This window comes from Sebastes fasciatus, chromosome 21 (genome assembly GCF_043250625.1).
Source record: "Sebastes fasciatus isolate fSebFas1 chromosome 21, fSebFas1.pri, whole genome shotgun sequence".
Classification (NCBI taxonomy): domain Eukaryota; kingdom Metazoa; phylum Chordata; class Actinopteri; order Perciformes; family Sebastidae; genus Sebastes; species Sebastes fasciatus.
The window spans coordinates 10,035,318-10,051,037 of NC_133815.1; the positions used below are offsets into that span (position 1 = coordinate 10,035,318).

Sequence of the window (15,720 nt, forward strand, 5' to 3'; positions counted from 1 at the left end):
GAAGATAATTAAAAAATAGATTAAGTAAAAGTGAGTGGGATAATTGGAGAAAAGTACAGAACAGTAACATACCAGGTCACAAGGCGGGATTAATGCTTTAAGGTAAATAATGCATCAATAGCAAACAAATTATACTGGAAACTGCTCATGACAGCTATATAGCATATGGCACATAGCACGATTGCCTCCAAACCACGGGCATCAGATATGACCACACATCGAGTGGCCTCAGGCACTTGACATCATTGCAACAACACTTCAAATCCTTTGTTTAGTCAGGACCAGAGTGTATGCCGCAGTGGCACTGTGGCAATGGCTAAATCACTATCTGTCGCTGGGCACCCTGCAGTTAGTGGCACACATGCATTTACTTTGGTATAGGATCACATTTCCCATCTCTCGAGCCAGTGACCCCAAGCAAGGCCATATAAACAGGGAGTTTAAGGCCTCTTGGTGTGTTCAGCTTTGACTGTATAAACAGGCACTCCGGAGTTGAATCTTCTTATTTCAAAGGCGCAAAAGGATCTAACAGAACCTTTGCCTTTCAAATACCCAGCCTGCTTTATTCTCCGTCTGACTTCAGAAATACCCAGGCTTAAAACATTTTCTTCCATTTCTGCCTTTTGATAAAGTCATTCTTGTGAAAACCTGCTAGTTTAGAAGGTATGCAGGTTTTCCTGCACGTCTGGCTGGGATCAATGTCACCTTTCAGAGGGTCTGAACACAGGGCAGACCAGGGGAAATGATGGCCACAAAGGGCTCTTTCAGCAGGAGAGAGCCTTTCCCCCATGCCGACCTAAATCTCCTCCTTCTTTGCCCCTCTCCTCTCGGCCTCATAGAAGCTACTCAGACATTCAGCCTTCATCCAGGCTTCACAGGGAGCAGAAACACGTGCCTAGTCAGGGAGTCAACCTTGCAGGGTAAAAACCTGGTTCTCCAGTCTCCAGAGGCTGTGGGTGCTACAAACTAATGAGATTTGATAGGAAGGTGAGACCTTAGATGATGTTTCATAAGTGAATTACTGATCTAAGGTTGAGATTGTATTTTGCTTCTGTGGGACACAGTTAGAGGCCTGTAACTGCTCACAGTTCTTTTGTTTTTCTGACTCCAGTTGATCAGATTGCATCAGTTTGTCCCAGTTGTTCAATCCAACTGGCTGATTGAAATGGTAGAAGATATAAATAAAAGAGCACCGCCACTCCTTTCTAAAAGATGACAGGTTTTCTGTAGTCCCCATCTTCCATACTTTCCCCCTCTGTTCTGTCATCAGTCTTACAACCCCCATCTGTGTACTCTCATAAGGTTACATGTACATGTTTACTCTGAGCCCCTAGAGTAAACTGAACTACATTTGCACTGGTGTTCATCATCACACCACACCCCAAACGCTCCAGTGCTACTCCCAGCTGCGGAGCGGTACTCCAGTCCAGACCAGGCCTGATTGTTTCTACATATGACTTGTTCCGTGGAGAACAACTTGACAGACTTTAAGATGAACTGATACAGTGAAAATAACACAATGGAGGGCTGTCTGCAGTGGCGAGTGATAGTTTCCAGACATTTCTTTGCTCCTGCCAGAAGCAGCAACAAAGAATACTGAATATCGGCTAGTGTGTGCATCCAAATCACTGGTGCTGACCACAAGAATAAGAAAAATATTTCATTTTTTATAAAGACTTTTATTCAATTTTGACAATAAGTTAAACAACTTGCTGAGTCTCAAAATCCATTCACACACATCTTTCAGAACAATATTGCAGAAATGTCTCCAGGAAAGTAAATGCATTTTACAAATTTCCAATAAAGAAGGAAGAGAACCCTTTCAAGTAAAACAGAATATTGAACTTCATTCAAACATAATTCATATTGAATTCTGCGGTCTTGTTTTTCTGGTGTGCAAAATTCCAAAAATAGATTTATTTCTTTACAGGGCACATATCACACTTTACTTTCATTCATATCACAAATGGAATCTGAACGGTTTTAGGGTATAAAAACACTTTAACCTACACTCCACCCAATATTGACTTAAATGTCAAATGCAGACACATGGAGTGCTTATAAGCACCAGTAGTCATTGAAGCAATGACAAGTTACTATAGTAAAATGCGTTCAGTGACATTTTACCTGAAACACAAATAAATACACAATGGCTGGCAAAGTTATCTTGACAGTGTTGAAGGTGCAGTGTGTAGGATATGGTGGCATCTAGCAGTGATGTTGCAGATTGCAAAAGAAAACATACTTATATTCCATTTTCGCCAATAAATCAGTATTGTGAAAATCATGATAAGCTACAGTACCAACAATTCCAGGTAGGATGTTTGTTTTGAATCTAAAAATAAATGTAAATGAGATTGTGGCACAATTGTGTACCCTGCTAGCATACTGTTCTTTCTTATTTGTGTATCTAAAGTGTGAATTACTTTTGTCACTTTCCTTCTACACTCTGTTTGACAGAGATTCCTTTTTCACGCAATTTTTTTATTCTTTTAAAGTTTTTGCTTTGTAAATAGAATTGCATCAGCAAAACATCTGGGGCACAAAACGTCAATGACAAAACAAAACAAAAATGACAGGGGGAAAAAAAGCAAAGCAAGGTCAAAAGACAAATTTACAGTATAATCAGATGGTTCAAGGGTCGATGAAGGACACTGCGATGTAGCGGGTGCCGTTGGTGGTGGGCAAGCCTTCGTGGAGGTGAGTCAGTCGTCCTGGGTGCATGAAGCTCCAGCCTTTCCTTGGTGAATTTAAGGAGCAGTTGTATCTATGGAAACGGCAACCCCCACCCTGATACAAGAAAAGGATGGTGATGGTTAAGATTTAAAAAATGGGTGAACAAGAATATTAAAGGTGTTATTAATAACATTCAGGCACTAGCCACTCGCATTATCCCTTCCCTGTTCCACTGCATTTACTTCACAACAAGTCAATGCCAGGGATTTACCATCAAACTCCTTATCTGTTTTTCCTGACGACCCAGAAATACCACGTGATACCAACGTTGTTTTACTATTGGCTCACAAGCCTTGTTAGAGGTGCGAACCAAACATCAGATAACTTAATAGATAAAACTAAAACATTAATTTTGGAGCCGCCAACATTTTTTTAAATGACCAATTCACATAATAATTTTTTTCAGGAAAAGCCATACTTTTATTTGGCACCTTTCTAAAGGCTCTGTGGATGTATTATTATTTTTTTTAAATATTCGTCTACATAATAATGTTATCAATAAGACCTTTTAAGAAGATGATGTATGTTGGAAAGCTCACATTAAATCAAATTTGATGACACCCAGATGCATTCAGGCATTTCACTTTAACATCAGCATGATTCATCTCCCTTAATACAAGTCCTCACCTGAAAGTCTGTGTCTTTGTTATTGAGGGCGATATTGATGGTGAAGGTGGAGGAGTCGTGATGGGGCCTCAAATACGCTTGCCTCTCAGGCGTGTATTTCACCACAAAGTTCATTACAGCATAACCCTGGGATGAAGGATGAATACATCAAGTTAGCTGACAGTTAGTGTATATTTTAACCTACCCAATGGAAAACCTGTCAGCTCCTTTTAAGTACATTTCACAAAAGAATGTGACGTACTGTACATGTAAAAACTGGTTCCATGAAAAGAGGTCATTTTTTTCTTTAGCTTTTGGGCAAATAGAGGTGGTATTCACTGTTTATCTTTCTATTATTTCTCCACAAGGTCACACTAACCTTAGTGAAGTAGCCAGAGTAAACTTTTAACGTGATGGGCGATATGAACTCTCGGATGAAGTGTAGCCACTCTTTTTCATAGCCGATTTGCTTCATATGAATGTCGTCTGTCGGCACGGTTTCATAGCCGCCGGAGATCCGCTTGTCCTGTGAAAAAAAAGGAGAGAAAATAAAGCCCGCTGCAGTTTGATTGACGACGGAACAAATGACCCACCGTCCTCGACATGTGCGCTCACAAAGTGATGATGATGACGACGACGTGTCTAGAGTGTGTGTGCATGTGCGTGTCTTTAAAAACCGCAGGCTGTACTGTTGTCTGTCTGCTTGAGGCTTAATGACCCATCCAGCCTTTTCCCAAACAGAGTTAGTCAAAGTATCCGCACACATTTAGTCTCCCAGGAAAACTTTTAGACACATTAATTACCAATTTCAAACTACATAAAGCAGGCCACATGAAAGAGACACTATAAACATAAAACACAACATCATAACCATTTATTTGGTTATATTTAAATGATGGATCTGGAGAGGATGGTAATAAAATTAAGCATGTGTGTACAAGTACCCAGAGCACCAGTCTGTGTGTGAGATTGTGCATGTCCTCACAAAAATATGACATCAAATTTTAAAAAGTAGCAACTACTCCCTACATCTAGCTAACATTTAACACCCCCCACCCCCATAAAACGGTGTGAAAGGTAGCTTGAAAGCAACCGCTCACCCAGCCATCAAACAACAAAGACATGGCATGGTTACAATAAAGTTTACAAGGCAACATGAGGGATTATTTCCTTGCTTCCACTTATTTCTATTGGTGTCTGGGTTGGATTAATTACAACAAACACTTAACCACAACGAGACATTGAAGGCTTCATCTTTACTATGATAATTATCGAACTCAGGCAATTTCAAAGTTGTGAATGTTTTTTTAATGCATTCTGAATAAATTACAGTGAAATGGCTTCTTCTGAAGGTTAGAAAATGAGCACTGGTGTCTCCAACTGTGCTGACTGTGTGCAACCATTCCTGGGAATGATGTGTGCAGTAATAGACAGGCAACCTATTGTTACAAACTTTTGATGAGTGTTATTATGTACTAAAATAATTAGTTTGTTGAGAGAAAATAGGCAACAATTTGAACAAGAAAGTTTTAAGTCATTTATCAAATGAAAATGCCAAAAATTAGAGCAAATATGCAGCTTTTTTCAATCTCATATTGTTATTAAAGGTGTTCTATATGATATTCAGAGCAATAATATCACAGCAAACAACTATTTGCAATATAGAGATATAGTGGGGTAATGTGTTGGAAGAGGACATCTTTAGCTCTGACAACCAGCAATGGGCATGTGTCCCATATTGTTTGACATTTTATAGATGAAACAATTAATTAATTAATTAATTAATTAAAAGATAGTTTAAGTCTAATGAAAATAATAAGTATTTGCAGCCATAATATTATTCTTCATATATCCTTGCCCTTACAAAGATGTGTGAACATAACCACTGAAAAACCACACGTGTGCCTGCAGTGTGTTGACGACAGCTCTGTGTTCAGTGAACCTGAGTTAACAGTACTTACCTCATTTTTGCCACCAGACCATGAACCGTAGTGCTCCATCTCCTCAACTATTTCATCACAGGCCTTCTCTGAGAAGACTGGGAACCAGTACACATCTGGACAGGGCTGCAATACACAATGAGACCACTGAGAATAGACTTGAGTCACACCTTCACCGTGAGCTGTAGTGACTGTAATGTAATACCAATATATGCTAAAAACAGATGTTCGGAGTTCTGTCTGACATCGTCATCCTCTTTCACTGTCTCTCAGTCTGTATCTGGAACACATGCAGATACTAACCCCGTCTCCAACAAAATTACATTTCCATACGACTAAACTGCATTCTCAATTATGTTTCAAGGGAAACATATTTTCTCCAGGATTACAGTCACAGTTTTAAACACGTGGTTGACATTGTAAATCGAAACAAAACAAAACGGAACAAAAATGCAACAAAACTACTTGGTTATGTTTAGTAAAAAAACAAAAAACCTAGAGATATAAATTCAAATAAGTGAACGTTGACTTTTGAAAAGTTCAATGGCATATTTAACAACGTATTCGAGGCAAATTATGAACCAAAAAAAGCTGAAGGAGGAGTTTCGCAAACATGGAGATTGGAGGAGCATGGAGGTTCCCATAGAAATGACTGGACTTCCGGTTGACTCATATACGTACACAGAGCTATGTGGAAACGAGACTTTACAAACGTATTTGTGCTGGTTTCCCTCCAAACATAATTCACAATACAATTTCGTTGTATGGGAACATCATTTCTAGGAAACAGGGCGGGCATATACACACATATAGTAAATACAAACCTCTTCCACGTAGTTCTCAGTGAAAATTCGAGTGTAGTTTGGGTGTATGTACTTCTCCTTCCAGTCCTGAAAGGAGAAAGATTGTTGGATTAGTTGCCTTTTTTTGGGACTGTTAGCTGACCTACATACCTCACAGAGTTAATCCTTTCTCCCACAGGGCAGGTCCCAGCATGCACAAATACAGTAGTAAATCACAAAGCCTTATCAGTAAGGAGTCTTATCACGCTGAAGTCATTACTTCGAAATCGTCTCGCATCTGTAATCCTTCCATTATGGCTAATAACCTTTACAGGTGGCTGCTGTTTATCTCGGCTATTCAGAAAAAAATGGCTTTCTTTGTGTACGAAGAATAATGAGAGATCGTAATGACTTACCACAGGGTTTTCAAATATCTGCCACAAGTCACTGTTATAATGAGAAGTGTTATAATTGGCTGTGGAAATGAGCCTCCCAAAGTCGTGACGGTTTGTTATGTACATAAAGACTCCCTGCAGCAAACAGAATAAAAAGTTTAGTCAGTTTCACAAAAGTTGAAATCTCTTCAATGTCTTGCAGGCAGGATTTCTAACAGATCCATATCTACATAACCATTTTGCATGCACATGAACACACTGCAGGTTATAACTATGGTAACTGTTTATGACTTGAACAAAAAACTGGCAAATTGTTACTTGTGGGTCAAACTACTTCAAAGCTTCATTTGCCCAAAAATGAAAATAAAGTGTGATTTAAGTGTGTTTTAACACGCTGAAATCAGTAAGATTCAACTAGATAGAACCAAAGGGGAGACAAATAAATAATCTAAGATTATTTATGGGTAGTGGGTGGGAGGGCTGCAGGGCGTTGGTGGGTTGGGAACAGGACAGGGTGGGGCAGTAAGGTGAGAGGAGTGGGAGAACAGGGACAGAGGGGTGCTGGGCAGCTTGGGATAAAGCAAATCCAGGAATGACATTTTCTCTACAGTGAAGCATGGGGACGGTGCTGTGTAAGGGTAGGTTTGGACTCACTATCAGACTAGGCTTTGAAGAGGAAACAAGATGATTAATTAGAAATGGTTTTGCAATATCCTGGTGCAAGTTTTCCAAATTGCTGATGTACAAAATCATCTTGCGAAAGCTGTGATTTAGTCCAGATGGTTTACATGAGTGAAAGGAAATATTGTTGGAGCCTAGTCTGAGATCAGTCGGTTTGTTTAGAAGGAGCAGCTGGTTACATATGTTTCCTGGAGGGTTTGGCTGTTTGGGAGTAAAGCATCAGGACAGGGGACTTGCATGTGAACTGACTCTCCAACCTTCATTCTCCTCCTTGATATCCTCTCGGTAGGCATTATAAAAAAAAACGGACAAAAAACAGGCCTCTCTCTCTTTAGCTTAGACAAATATCTGATTTTAGACCTAAAATAAAGCAAAATATCAACATCAATTTCCAAAGAGCTGCCAGGCATCCTGATTTCTTATGTAAGGATATAGGCAGCGGCACAGACACTAACTCTATTCTAGAAATATGTAACTGCCCAATCTGAAATAATGATTGATAACGCTCATATGAATTCCGACGGAGAATAGAGAAATTGTGAAACATGAAATTTCAGTGTTTTACTCATTAAAAACCTACACATTTATGGAATTTAAATCAGCAGGGCCAAGAAATCCTCTTTTCCATGTGAAAAAGAGTCTACCTATGAAATGAGCTAAAGCTCGTAATGGCTTCGGAGTGCTAACCCATTGGAAATGGATGTTTCAGAAGACAGAACAATCAAAACAAATGGAAACCTTTGGGGGCCTGAGCATATGGAATGATTCCGGAGAAGGAGAGTCTTTTTCTCTGTGACTGGTCTAAAATAAAGGAGAAGCATCATGTAAATAGGATAACATAAATTATTGTTTCAGAATAAGAGACAGGGTGACAGATGAAATATATACTGTATATGTCACATACATAGCAACTCAGGAGGAGAGAAAATGCGACTGCATTAAAAAGGAGCAAGGGTCCCTCTGAAGCTGATGTTTTCGTGGGTTAACATGGGAGGAATGCATGCTGGGAAAAAGGCCAAGAAATCCAAAAGTACGCTAAGTTTGGATCAGGTATGGTAGTTGTTTAGTGTAGAGCAGAGGTGAGATGTCAGTGGTATAAAACACAGCTGAATCAACAGTTTACAAGTCGAAAGAAAAAAGACATAACAGACAAGACTAATGTTGCGTTGCAACTGGTTGCACTGTCTGTGGTCATACCACAATGACGGCAAGAGCAAGTGAAAGATGATGGGATACAAGTGGAGCAGAAAACCTGAAGTGCACCATAGCAACCATAAACAGAGGAGGTTCATGCCTTGATGACAGACAAAGACATTTCAAACCGCTTATACTCGCCAGTCTTTGGTCTCCGTTGAGCTGTTGACTTTTTCAGGGTTAAGAATCTAAACTAGCAGTTCTGAATCTTTTCTATATGTAAATACAGAATAACAATTTCTAGTATAAATGTCTGTATCTAATGCTGACATGTTTTTATAGATGCTACACGGCACAGACTACTACTTCACAATATGTTTATAATACTGAGACATGAATCCCTAAATATGGTGGTTGTGTATTCTTACCATTTCTCTGGCATTTCTACAAAATGCCATATCTGAGTCTAGTTTCTCCAGCACAAAGTAGTTCCTCTCTTTCAGTTCATTCCTCAAAGCACTGCCCTTGACAAGGTATACATGTGCCATGAAAGGAATGTTCCACATACCCCTAGAAACAACAAGACATGGAGAAAGGAAGAGCTCATTTTACAGCAAAATTGCATTCTTGGAGTGCTGGAGATTTTTTATTGTAATCCTCGCGCCATCCATGACTACAGGTGTGTTGTAGGAGTTGTTGGAGAACATATTGGTGAACTAAATGGTAAAATAAGGCAACATATGTCAAATGTGGTAAAAGATGCTACTCTCTCAGAATATTTTGTCTTTTGTTTATTTATATAAACTATTATCCTCTTAATCCACTGGCCTGCCGGGGTCCATATTTTGTCTTTCTGAGATTGTAGCTTGAAGCTAGAGTGGAGATACTGGGATCATATGAAACTGGAAAACCTTAAAGGAATCCATTGGTACCAATAATGTAATTTTAGCTTGTCGGAAAGAAAGCTAAATAATGCTCCAAGTTATGCTACATTTTGACGTTTTTCCCCCTGAAATTTACCCCCCTTTTTGTCTCAGTTTGTTTACGGCCAATTCCACTTGCGCTACGGTTTTTGTCTTGGAGGTGACCAACCAGTAGGAGTTGCTAAAGTGATCCCTTGCTGTCTTCCTCCCCACAGGTCCGCAGGTGATTAAATCTGGTTTTTTTACTGTGGTGGGTGAATGTTTACTCCTTTGCACCATCTGGCCACCATTCAATTATTTCTAAAGCATAAAAAGTGAGAGAGAAGAAATTAATTGACTACAGTGCCTCAGGCGTAGATGCTCAGTACTAAATCACTTCTCAGGTAGATTGTGGCTGTAATGACTGTTCATACGTGTATTCTAGGATGTAGCCCATGATGAAGGCATCTCATGTGTCTTGTTTATGGCTAAACATGGATGAGAAAAACAGCTTCAGCACAATAGGATGAGATTTATTTTAGTCATGGACACGCTGAGAGATCCAATACTGGTGTGTGAACCATAAAAATGCAAAGCCATTGCTGTGTGTGTGTACCCTCATTGTACTTGTGACTTACACACGTTTCCTCTGCACAATGTCGACATAATCTTCGGAGCGAGCGTAATAACCATCCAGACTCAAGGCTCCCCAGAAGTTGGACCACAGCTTGCCGTGACGAGTGACAAGGGGACCAATTATTTTTCTGTAAGGGAAGCAGAAGGCAGAGTGGAGAGATGGTAATTCTGTCAGAGCAGATAAAAATCAGTGACATCTCACAGGCAGCCAACCACCTAATGTTCTGGGCCTCGTAGTGGTGCTGCATCGAGGAGATCAGCCTCTCCGTGGAAAGATATGATCACTGCCAAGTCACTAACAGTCAGATCGTTGAAGTGCATAATGCAAACCAGAGCCGTAAATCATCCTCAACTGGATTCAAAAAAAGATCGCGGCTCGCTGCAGCAGGCTGTTTTTCTAAACCGTGAATTGGGTCTGTTTCTTTGAATTTGCATGACATACAGTAACACAAGATTTTTCCTCTTAGTCTTACAAACCGAAACCACAATGAAAGGGATTTTTTTTATATGAAATAAACAGGGCAGATTTAAAATAATAGAGCCATAAATCACAGTTGGTTGATATGGAGGCACCACAGTATACTGATGCAAAAGTTTCTTTAAGTTAAGATAGATTGAAATTTTCCTCCCACAACTTCAGTACCAGCAGAAAATTCTCATGCCGTCTTTAAATATCCTGGAAGGGGTTTTACGTTGCATGCTTCCCACAGGTCACAATGCCACGCCACCGCCACAATGACATCTAGTTCATTGGGAGGTTTCTTCAAAATCACGAGCTGCAGAAGGGAAAAGGGTTTGGATGTTTGTTTTTTGTATAACGCAAAGTGGCATTTCAGTTAGGGCAGCAGACTCTTTCACTGTTTCCATGTGGCCGGGCAAAAACAGGAAGCCAGGGCGGCTTATTTTTAAACTTTTATTCTCTCGGCTGTAATGTTCCTGCGGCTTTGCCACTTTCAATGGTTCAACGATCACAACAACCAGGGAGGCTTCTTGAATGGGTTCCAGCGTGGTTTCTATTCCAGCTACCATATGATTACCTGTTCTGCTCAATGAGGAGCTTCAGTGTCTGTCTGTTGGTGAGCATCACATCTGTGTCTATGCTGAAGTAGTAGTCGCACGTGGCATCCTTACGGCAAAGATCCCTAAAGAAATAAAAAACACAGACATGGCAGAGAGAGTAGTGATTATTCAATCAACGGCTGATTACAGTCAATGAAATACCAGGAAGTGATCATGGTCACATGTTGAAATTTATCAGCTTCTAAGTATAAGATGTAATTTCCAATTGCAGACAGAGACTCTTACTAATCTTTAAGCCTCCAGAGGATAATGTGATTTTAGGAAGATTAGAGGCTGCTAATAAACCTTAGACTTCTTCATTATAGGGCTGTCCTGAGCAATGCTTTTAGGCATACTGTGTTTTTGATAGTATCTCTGTGATGTGGTCTCCCAGATTGAATTATCACCATGACAACTGACTATTACTTAACACTGAGTAATGAGAGACACAGCCCATAAAAGAAGAATCAGGGAGAAATGCTGCACCTATTTGTTACTGCTATGGCGTATATCGCATACACCAGTGGTTCCCAAACTTTTTCACGTCAAGGACCCCTACACTGACACAGATTAGACCACGGACCCCCATTTGATACGATTTTGTCCCAGTGTCCCCCCCATCTGATAGGATTTTTGCCTTTAGATGTTTTATAGAGTGGTGCAAGAATGAGTCCTAAAACCCAGAAAATGAGTTAGCATTTTAGCACTTCTGGTTCCCTCATCTCAAAGTCAATGTTTTTTTTAATGGGTTTTTAGTTAGATGCCTGAAATAAGGTCTGTGGTTGACACAAGCTTAAGAGATTTTAACATTTTGTTGTACAATAGAAAATATGTCAGGAAATATCCCACTTGTGAACTTTGAAGCTTTTATACATCTTAAAAAAGTCACGCCGACTCGTCTGTGTGTGAAATCGCGCTCATGCGACCGTGGTGTAGTTCATTTATAGCCTAACGCTAGCTTTTTAATTCAGGCTATTGCATTCACATTTCAAAACTCATAAAAGTGGTGTTCATTTGTGGAGCTTAAGTCAAGTATCATAAACGTTTGTTTTTCCACAGAGTTTATTTTCTGCAATAATCCAAAATCCAATGGAAAAATCCCGTTGGCTTTTTGTCGAGGGAACCAGTGCAATTCTAACCACTGCTAAAAAAACTAAAATACGTCATCCCTGCACCACTGTATTACAGAAAGTGTATGAAACCCATAACCAAAATAGTCATGCATTCGGTCGTTGTGTTACTTATGGATGGAAATATAGTGAAAATAAATGATGCCCCTTTTTGCTGGGGATCCCCTGAAACCCCTTTAAGGACCCCTGGACCCCACTTTGAAAACCACTGGGAAACACAATACTGTATGCTTTAGCCAAGAAAGGACACATTAAGTCTGGAGAGCTAACATGTGCATAAAACATTTAGTTTGAATGGAATGGAAACACCCGGGGGCCAAAAGGACCCATCATAACCACCTGGGAAACAACACATTAGCATTGCCTGCAACACAAGATGACCGTATTAAATAGAAATCAAGCAAACATGCAAGTTGACATGCAAGTTTTCCTTTAGGATATGATTTATCTGGATCCAAAAACACCATCATCTGGTTTTATCAATTTAGTTCTTCAAAACACAGTTCTGAGAGTTGATAGATTTAGAGACATACATGCCCATATTCCTGGCCTCTCCTTGGCTCAAAATTTCTTCTGGTCCCACAACGTTGAAACTGCTGAACACATTCCTGTTCTCTTCCCAGAACTGCTGGATGTGCTTCTCATGGTAAACCTCCTGAGTGGAGAGCCAATATGAATGGATTAGAATCCACATATGAGGAGCCATGCACGGTAGATATCTAGAAGAAAACCAAAGAGCAGCTGCAGCTGCACACACTCACGTTGTTGTGGACAAAAACTTTGAGTTTATCTTTGGGATAATCCAGGGTCAGCAGCCGCTGGAAGAACTCAGGAAGAAATGGAGTTGGCTGCTCGATGAATACTCCAACCAACACATTGGGATACTCCTGTTTAGATAAGAGAGGGGATAAGTAAGTACCATTTCACACAACAGGCTTTAGTGAAGGGACACTGTTTAACATAAATCATGGATGATTTGACATATCATGTCAGACAAAAGCAAACATTAATTTGCAACAGATGTTTTCCATGATGACATTGTCTTGCGTGTGCGCGTGTGTGTGTGTGGGCGTGGGCGGGTGTATTAGTCCATTATTAGCTTGCTTGTGATGCAGACTCTATCTCCAGTCAGCTAAAGCTTACAACTGCTACTGACCTACTGCCAGTGCAGTGATACTTGTAGGCAATTTGTACAAAAGGATGTGTGATTTGGTTATTGATTGTAAAAATAGATCAGGCATTTAGAGCTTGCTCTAAAATGTGGAGGTTTGGGACATAGAGATAGAGATAGAGAATGCCAAAATTCAGAAAATGTGACGGTTGTGTTTTTCTACAGTACCGCAGGTACCGGGAATCCCTCATCCTCTCCTTGCAGTTCTCATACTCATAGAACTGAAGTTACATCCAATAACTATTAGTATTTTTACTGCTTTACAGGAATTATATCTTCTAACCCAGATTGCCACGTATACCTCTTTTCAGAGGGCAGAAATATAAAATGATGGGTCAGACCGTTAGGGCAAAGAAGATGGAAAAATAAATACTGTACAGCAAGAGACACAGAGAAGAGAGGAGGATACATTTTCCCATGACACTAAGCTCCTGCCCACACAGCTCAGTCTGGTCTCCTCATCCTCTTGACCAGTTCACAGCAAGGTCTGGGCTGGGGATGAAAAGGGATCCGAGCCGAACCGTCTAATTTGCGTGTTCCGCAATGACTGCTTCAGGCGCAACTCAAGCATCTTGCCAATGTGAGCTTAAATTGTTACGGACATACAGCAGACAGGCAGCAAAAGGAAAGGAGTGGCACAAAGGGCAGGGACGAGTATAACTAAAGCATCTATCAAAGCAGACCGGACCAACACAGACTTTCATTTGAACACAAGAGACAAAACTAGGTAGTGAATGGATCTGGCTAGCTCAGTATAGAGTAGCAGTGTAACGCTCTTTGTAAAGCCTAAGATTATTCCCAAAACCAAAGTACACAAGGAGCCAAGTTAGATAGACAGTGGCCTGGGTTAACCCCACAAGAAAAGGCCTGGATACAGTGTGACCAGTTTCCACATGACCTGATCTTATAATCCCAAACACACAGAGTGGAACAGCAGAATGAAATTCTTCACTAACTTGCCTATTATTGAGAAGCAGCATTTTTTCCTGCATTCATTATGGACGGTCACTGAGAGCAACTTTCACAGAGATGCCTTTCATGTAGCTGGGTTTGTATTGAATCCTTTCCAGTTAAACTATCTCAGCACATTCATTTATGGAGCCTACAGGGGTACAGTAAATGTTGAAGGATTCATGACTCAGGATCACATTTTGTGATAGACCTTGTTCTGTTTGTGTAGTGCGAAGACCTTGGTGTTATTTAATTGCAGAGACTACGGATGTTAATAATTAACCGTTAACCGTCATTAAGCATTTTAACTGATTAACACTATCGGTTAAAATGGTTATAAGAAATGTTATACTATAATGTTTTACTGGGAAAGTGGCTGCATGTCCGCGACACTACACGCAGCATCTAAGTTATCTATCTGCTAAGTTAACGCTACCGTACGGGTGAACTATGAACTCCGTTGTCTGTTGTGCTCATACACTGCAGCTGCCGCACCGCTGCATGCGAGGCACAAATCTTGTCGTTTAACTGTTAATAATCGGTTTACGAGGGTCGGTCATTGGTTAAGAACATTTTTCAAAATTAGCATCTCTAGCAGAGACACATCTTGTTGCACTTTTGAACAGGTTTGTACGAAACTAATTTGCAGAAACAAAGAAGATAAAAACAGGGATAATAGATTAACTGGGATCTTGTGTATGCTTCACCACTCACAAAGAGTAAAGTAAGGTTTCATAACATTGTTGACAGACACAGCCAGAGCCATTTTCTAGTGCCTTCTGCCATTCCTGCTGTCTATACATCGCCAGCCTTGGCTGGACTCTGCGACAAATTTTCGGCATAACCACTATAACTTACTATTGTGGCTAAAACCCATACTGCGGAGCCCACTAAGAGGCAGGCTGGTTGTCAGTGACTCCCCTTTAAATGAGCCCTTCTGAAAACCCCAGAAGCCATATCCTGCACCACAGCAGCACAGTGCTTCCTCTTTCCCCAAGTAGTTTCCCTGGCACTTATGCTCTTTTAAAAGGGTCCAAAAGGACCAACGGGCACATAACCTATTATTGTTGGAAAGGGAGTGTGTGCAGCAGTCTTGCATATCTGTTGAAATAGGACAAGCTGTGCCCCACTCCTGCTGTCTAGACAGTCACTGATAGATGGATGGTTCACACTGGAAGACCAGGTGGTGTTTCATCCTTTCCTGTGCCCACAGGGAGGTGGCTTAATACAAACGTTCCACATCAGCACTCTGAGGAAAATTAATTAATCTGAAGCACTTACTTTTAACTGAGACAGGTCCACAATATCGTCATCACAGTGGCTACAGCCATGTTCATAGTTCCATGTATTAGGGACATAGTTGGACAGGTAGTTCAAGTACATCTGTCGAGGAAAGAATTCAGAGCAGGTGAATGCCAGGTTACAGAAGATTAATATCAGCATAAGCAAAAACGCCAAATCTTTCCTGTGATTCAGCAGAACTCCCTTTTATAATCATGATGTGTTTGGAATACCTCGGAATATTACTGTGGATATTCAATCCACTTATTCATTGTAGGAATTTGATGACCAGTCAGAAACACTTGTCAGACTAAAG

General features: G+C 40.4%; 1 protein-coding gene across 2 annotated transcripts in view; it reads right to left on the reverse strand.

Annotated features, from left to right (window-relative positions):
* Positions 1-1,658: 1,658 nt before the first annotated feature.
* plod2 (procollagen-lysine, 2-oxoglutarate 5-dioxygenase 2) overlaps positions 1,659-15,720 on the reverse strand; it is a 36,280-nt gene continuing 22,218 nt past the window's right edge. Inside the window, exons 8-20 of one of the 2 annotated variants that reach the window (XM_074621514.1) lie at positions 15,405-15,506; positions 12,763-12,888; positions 12,535-12,656; positions 10,850-10,954; positions 9,815-9,940; positions 8,703-8,844; positions 7,879-7,941; positions 6,481-6,594; positions 6,107-6,172; positions 5,304-5,408; positions 3,722-3,868; positions 3,364-3,489; positions 1,659-2,790 (exon numbers count right to left, since the gene is read on the reverse strand). In XM_074621514.1, coding sequence (XP_074477615.1) covers positions 2,635-2,790; positions 3,364-3,489; positions 3,722-3,868; positions 5,304-5,408; positions 6,107-6,172; positions 6,481-6,594; positions 7,879-7,941; positions 8,703-8,844; positions 9,815-9,940; positions 10,850-10,954; positions 12,535-12,656; positions 12,763-12,888; positions 15,405-15,506 — 1,500 coding nt within the window. In that variant the 3' untranslated portion in view covers positions 1,659-2,634. The remainder of the gene's footprint in view (positions 2,791-3,363; positions 3,490-3,721; positions 3,869-5,303; positions 5,409-6,106; positions 6,173-6,480; positions 6,595-7,878; positions 7,942-8,702; positions 8,845-9,814; positions 9,941-10,849; positions 10,955-12,534; positions 12,657-12,762; positions 12,889-15,404; positions 15,507-15,720) is intronic. The other variant, XM_074621515.1, reaches the window with a different exon arrangement.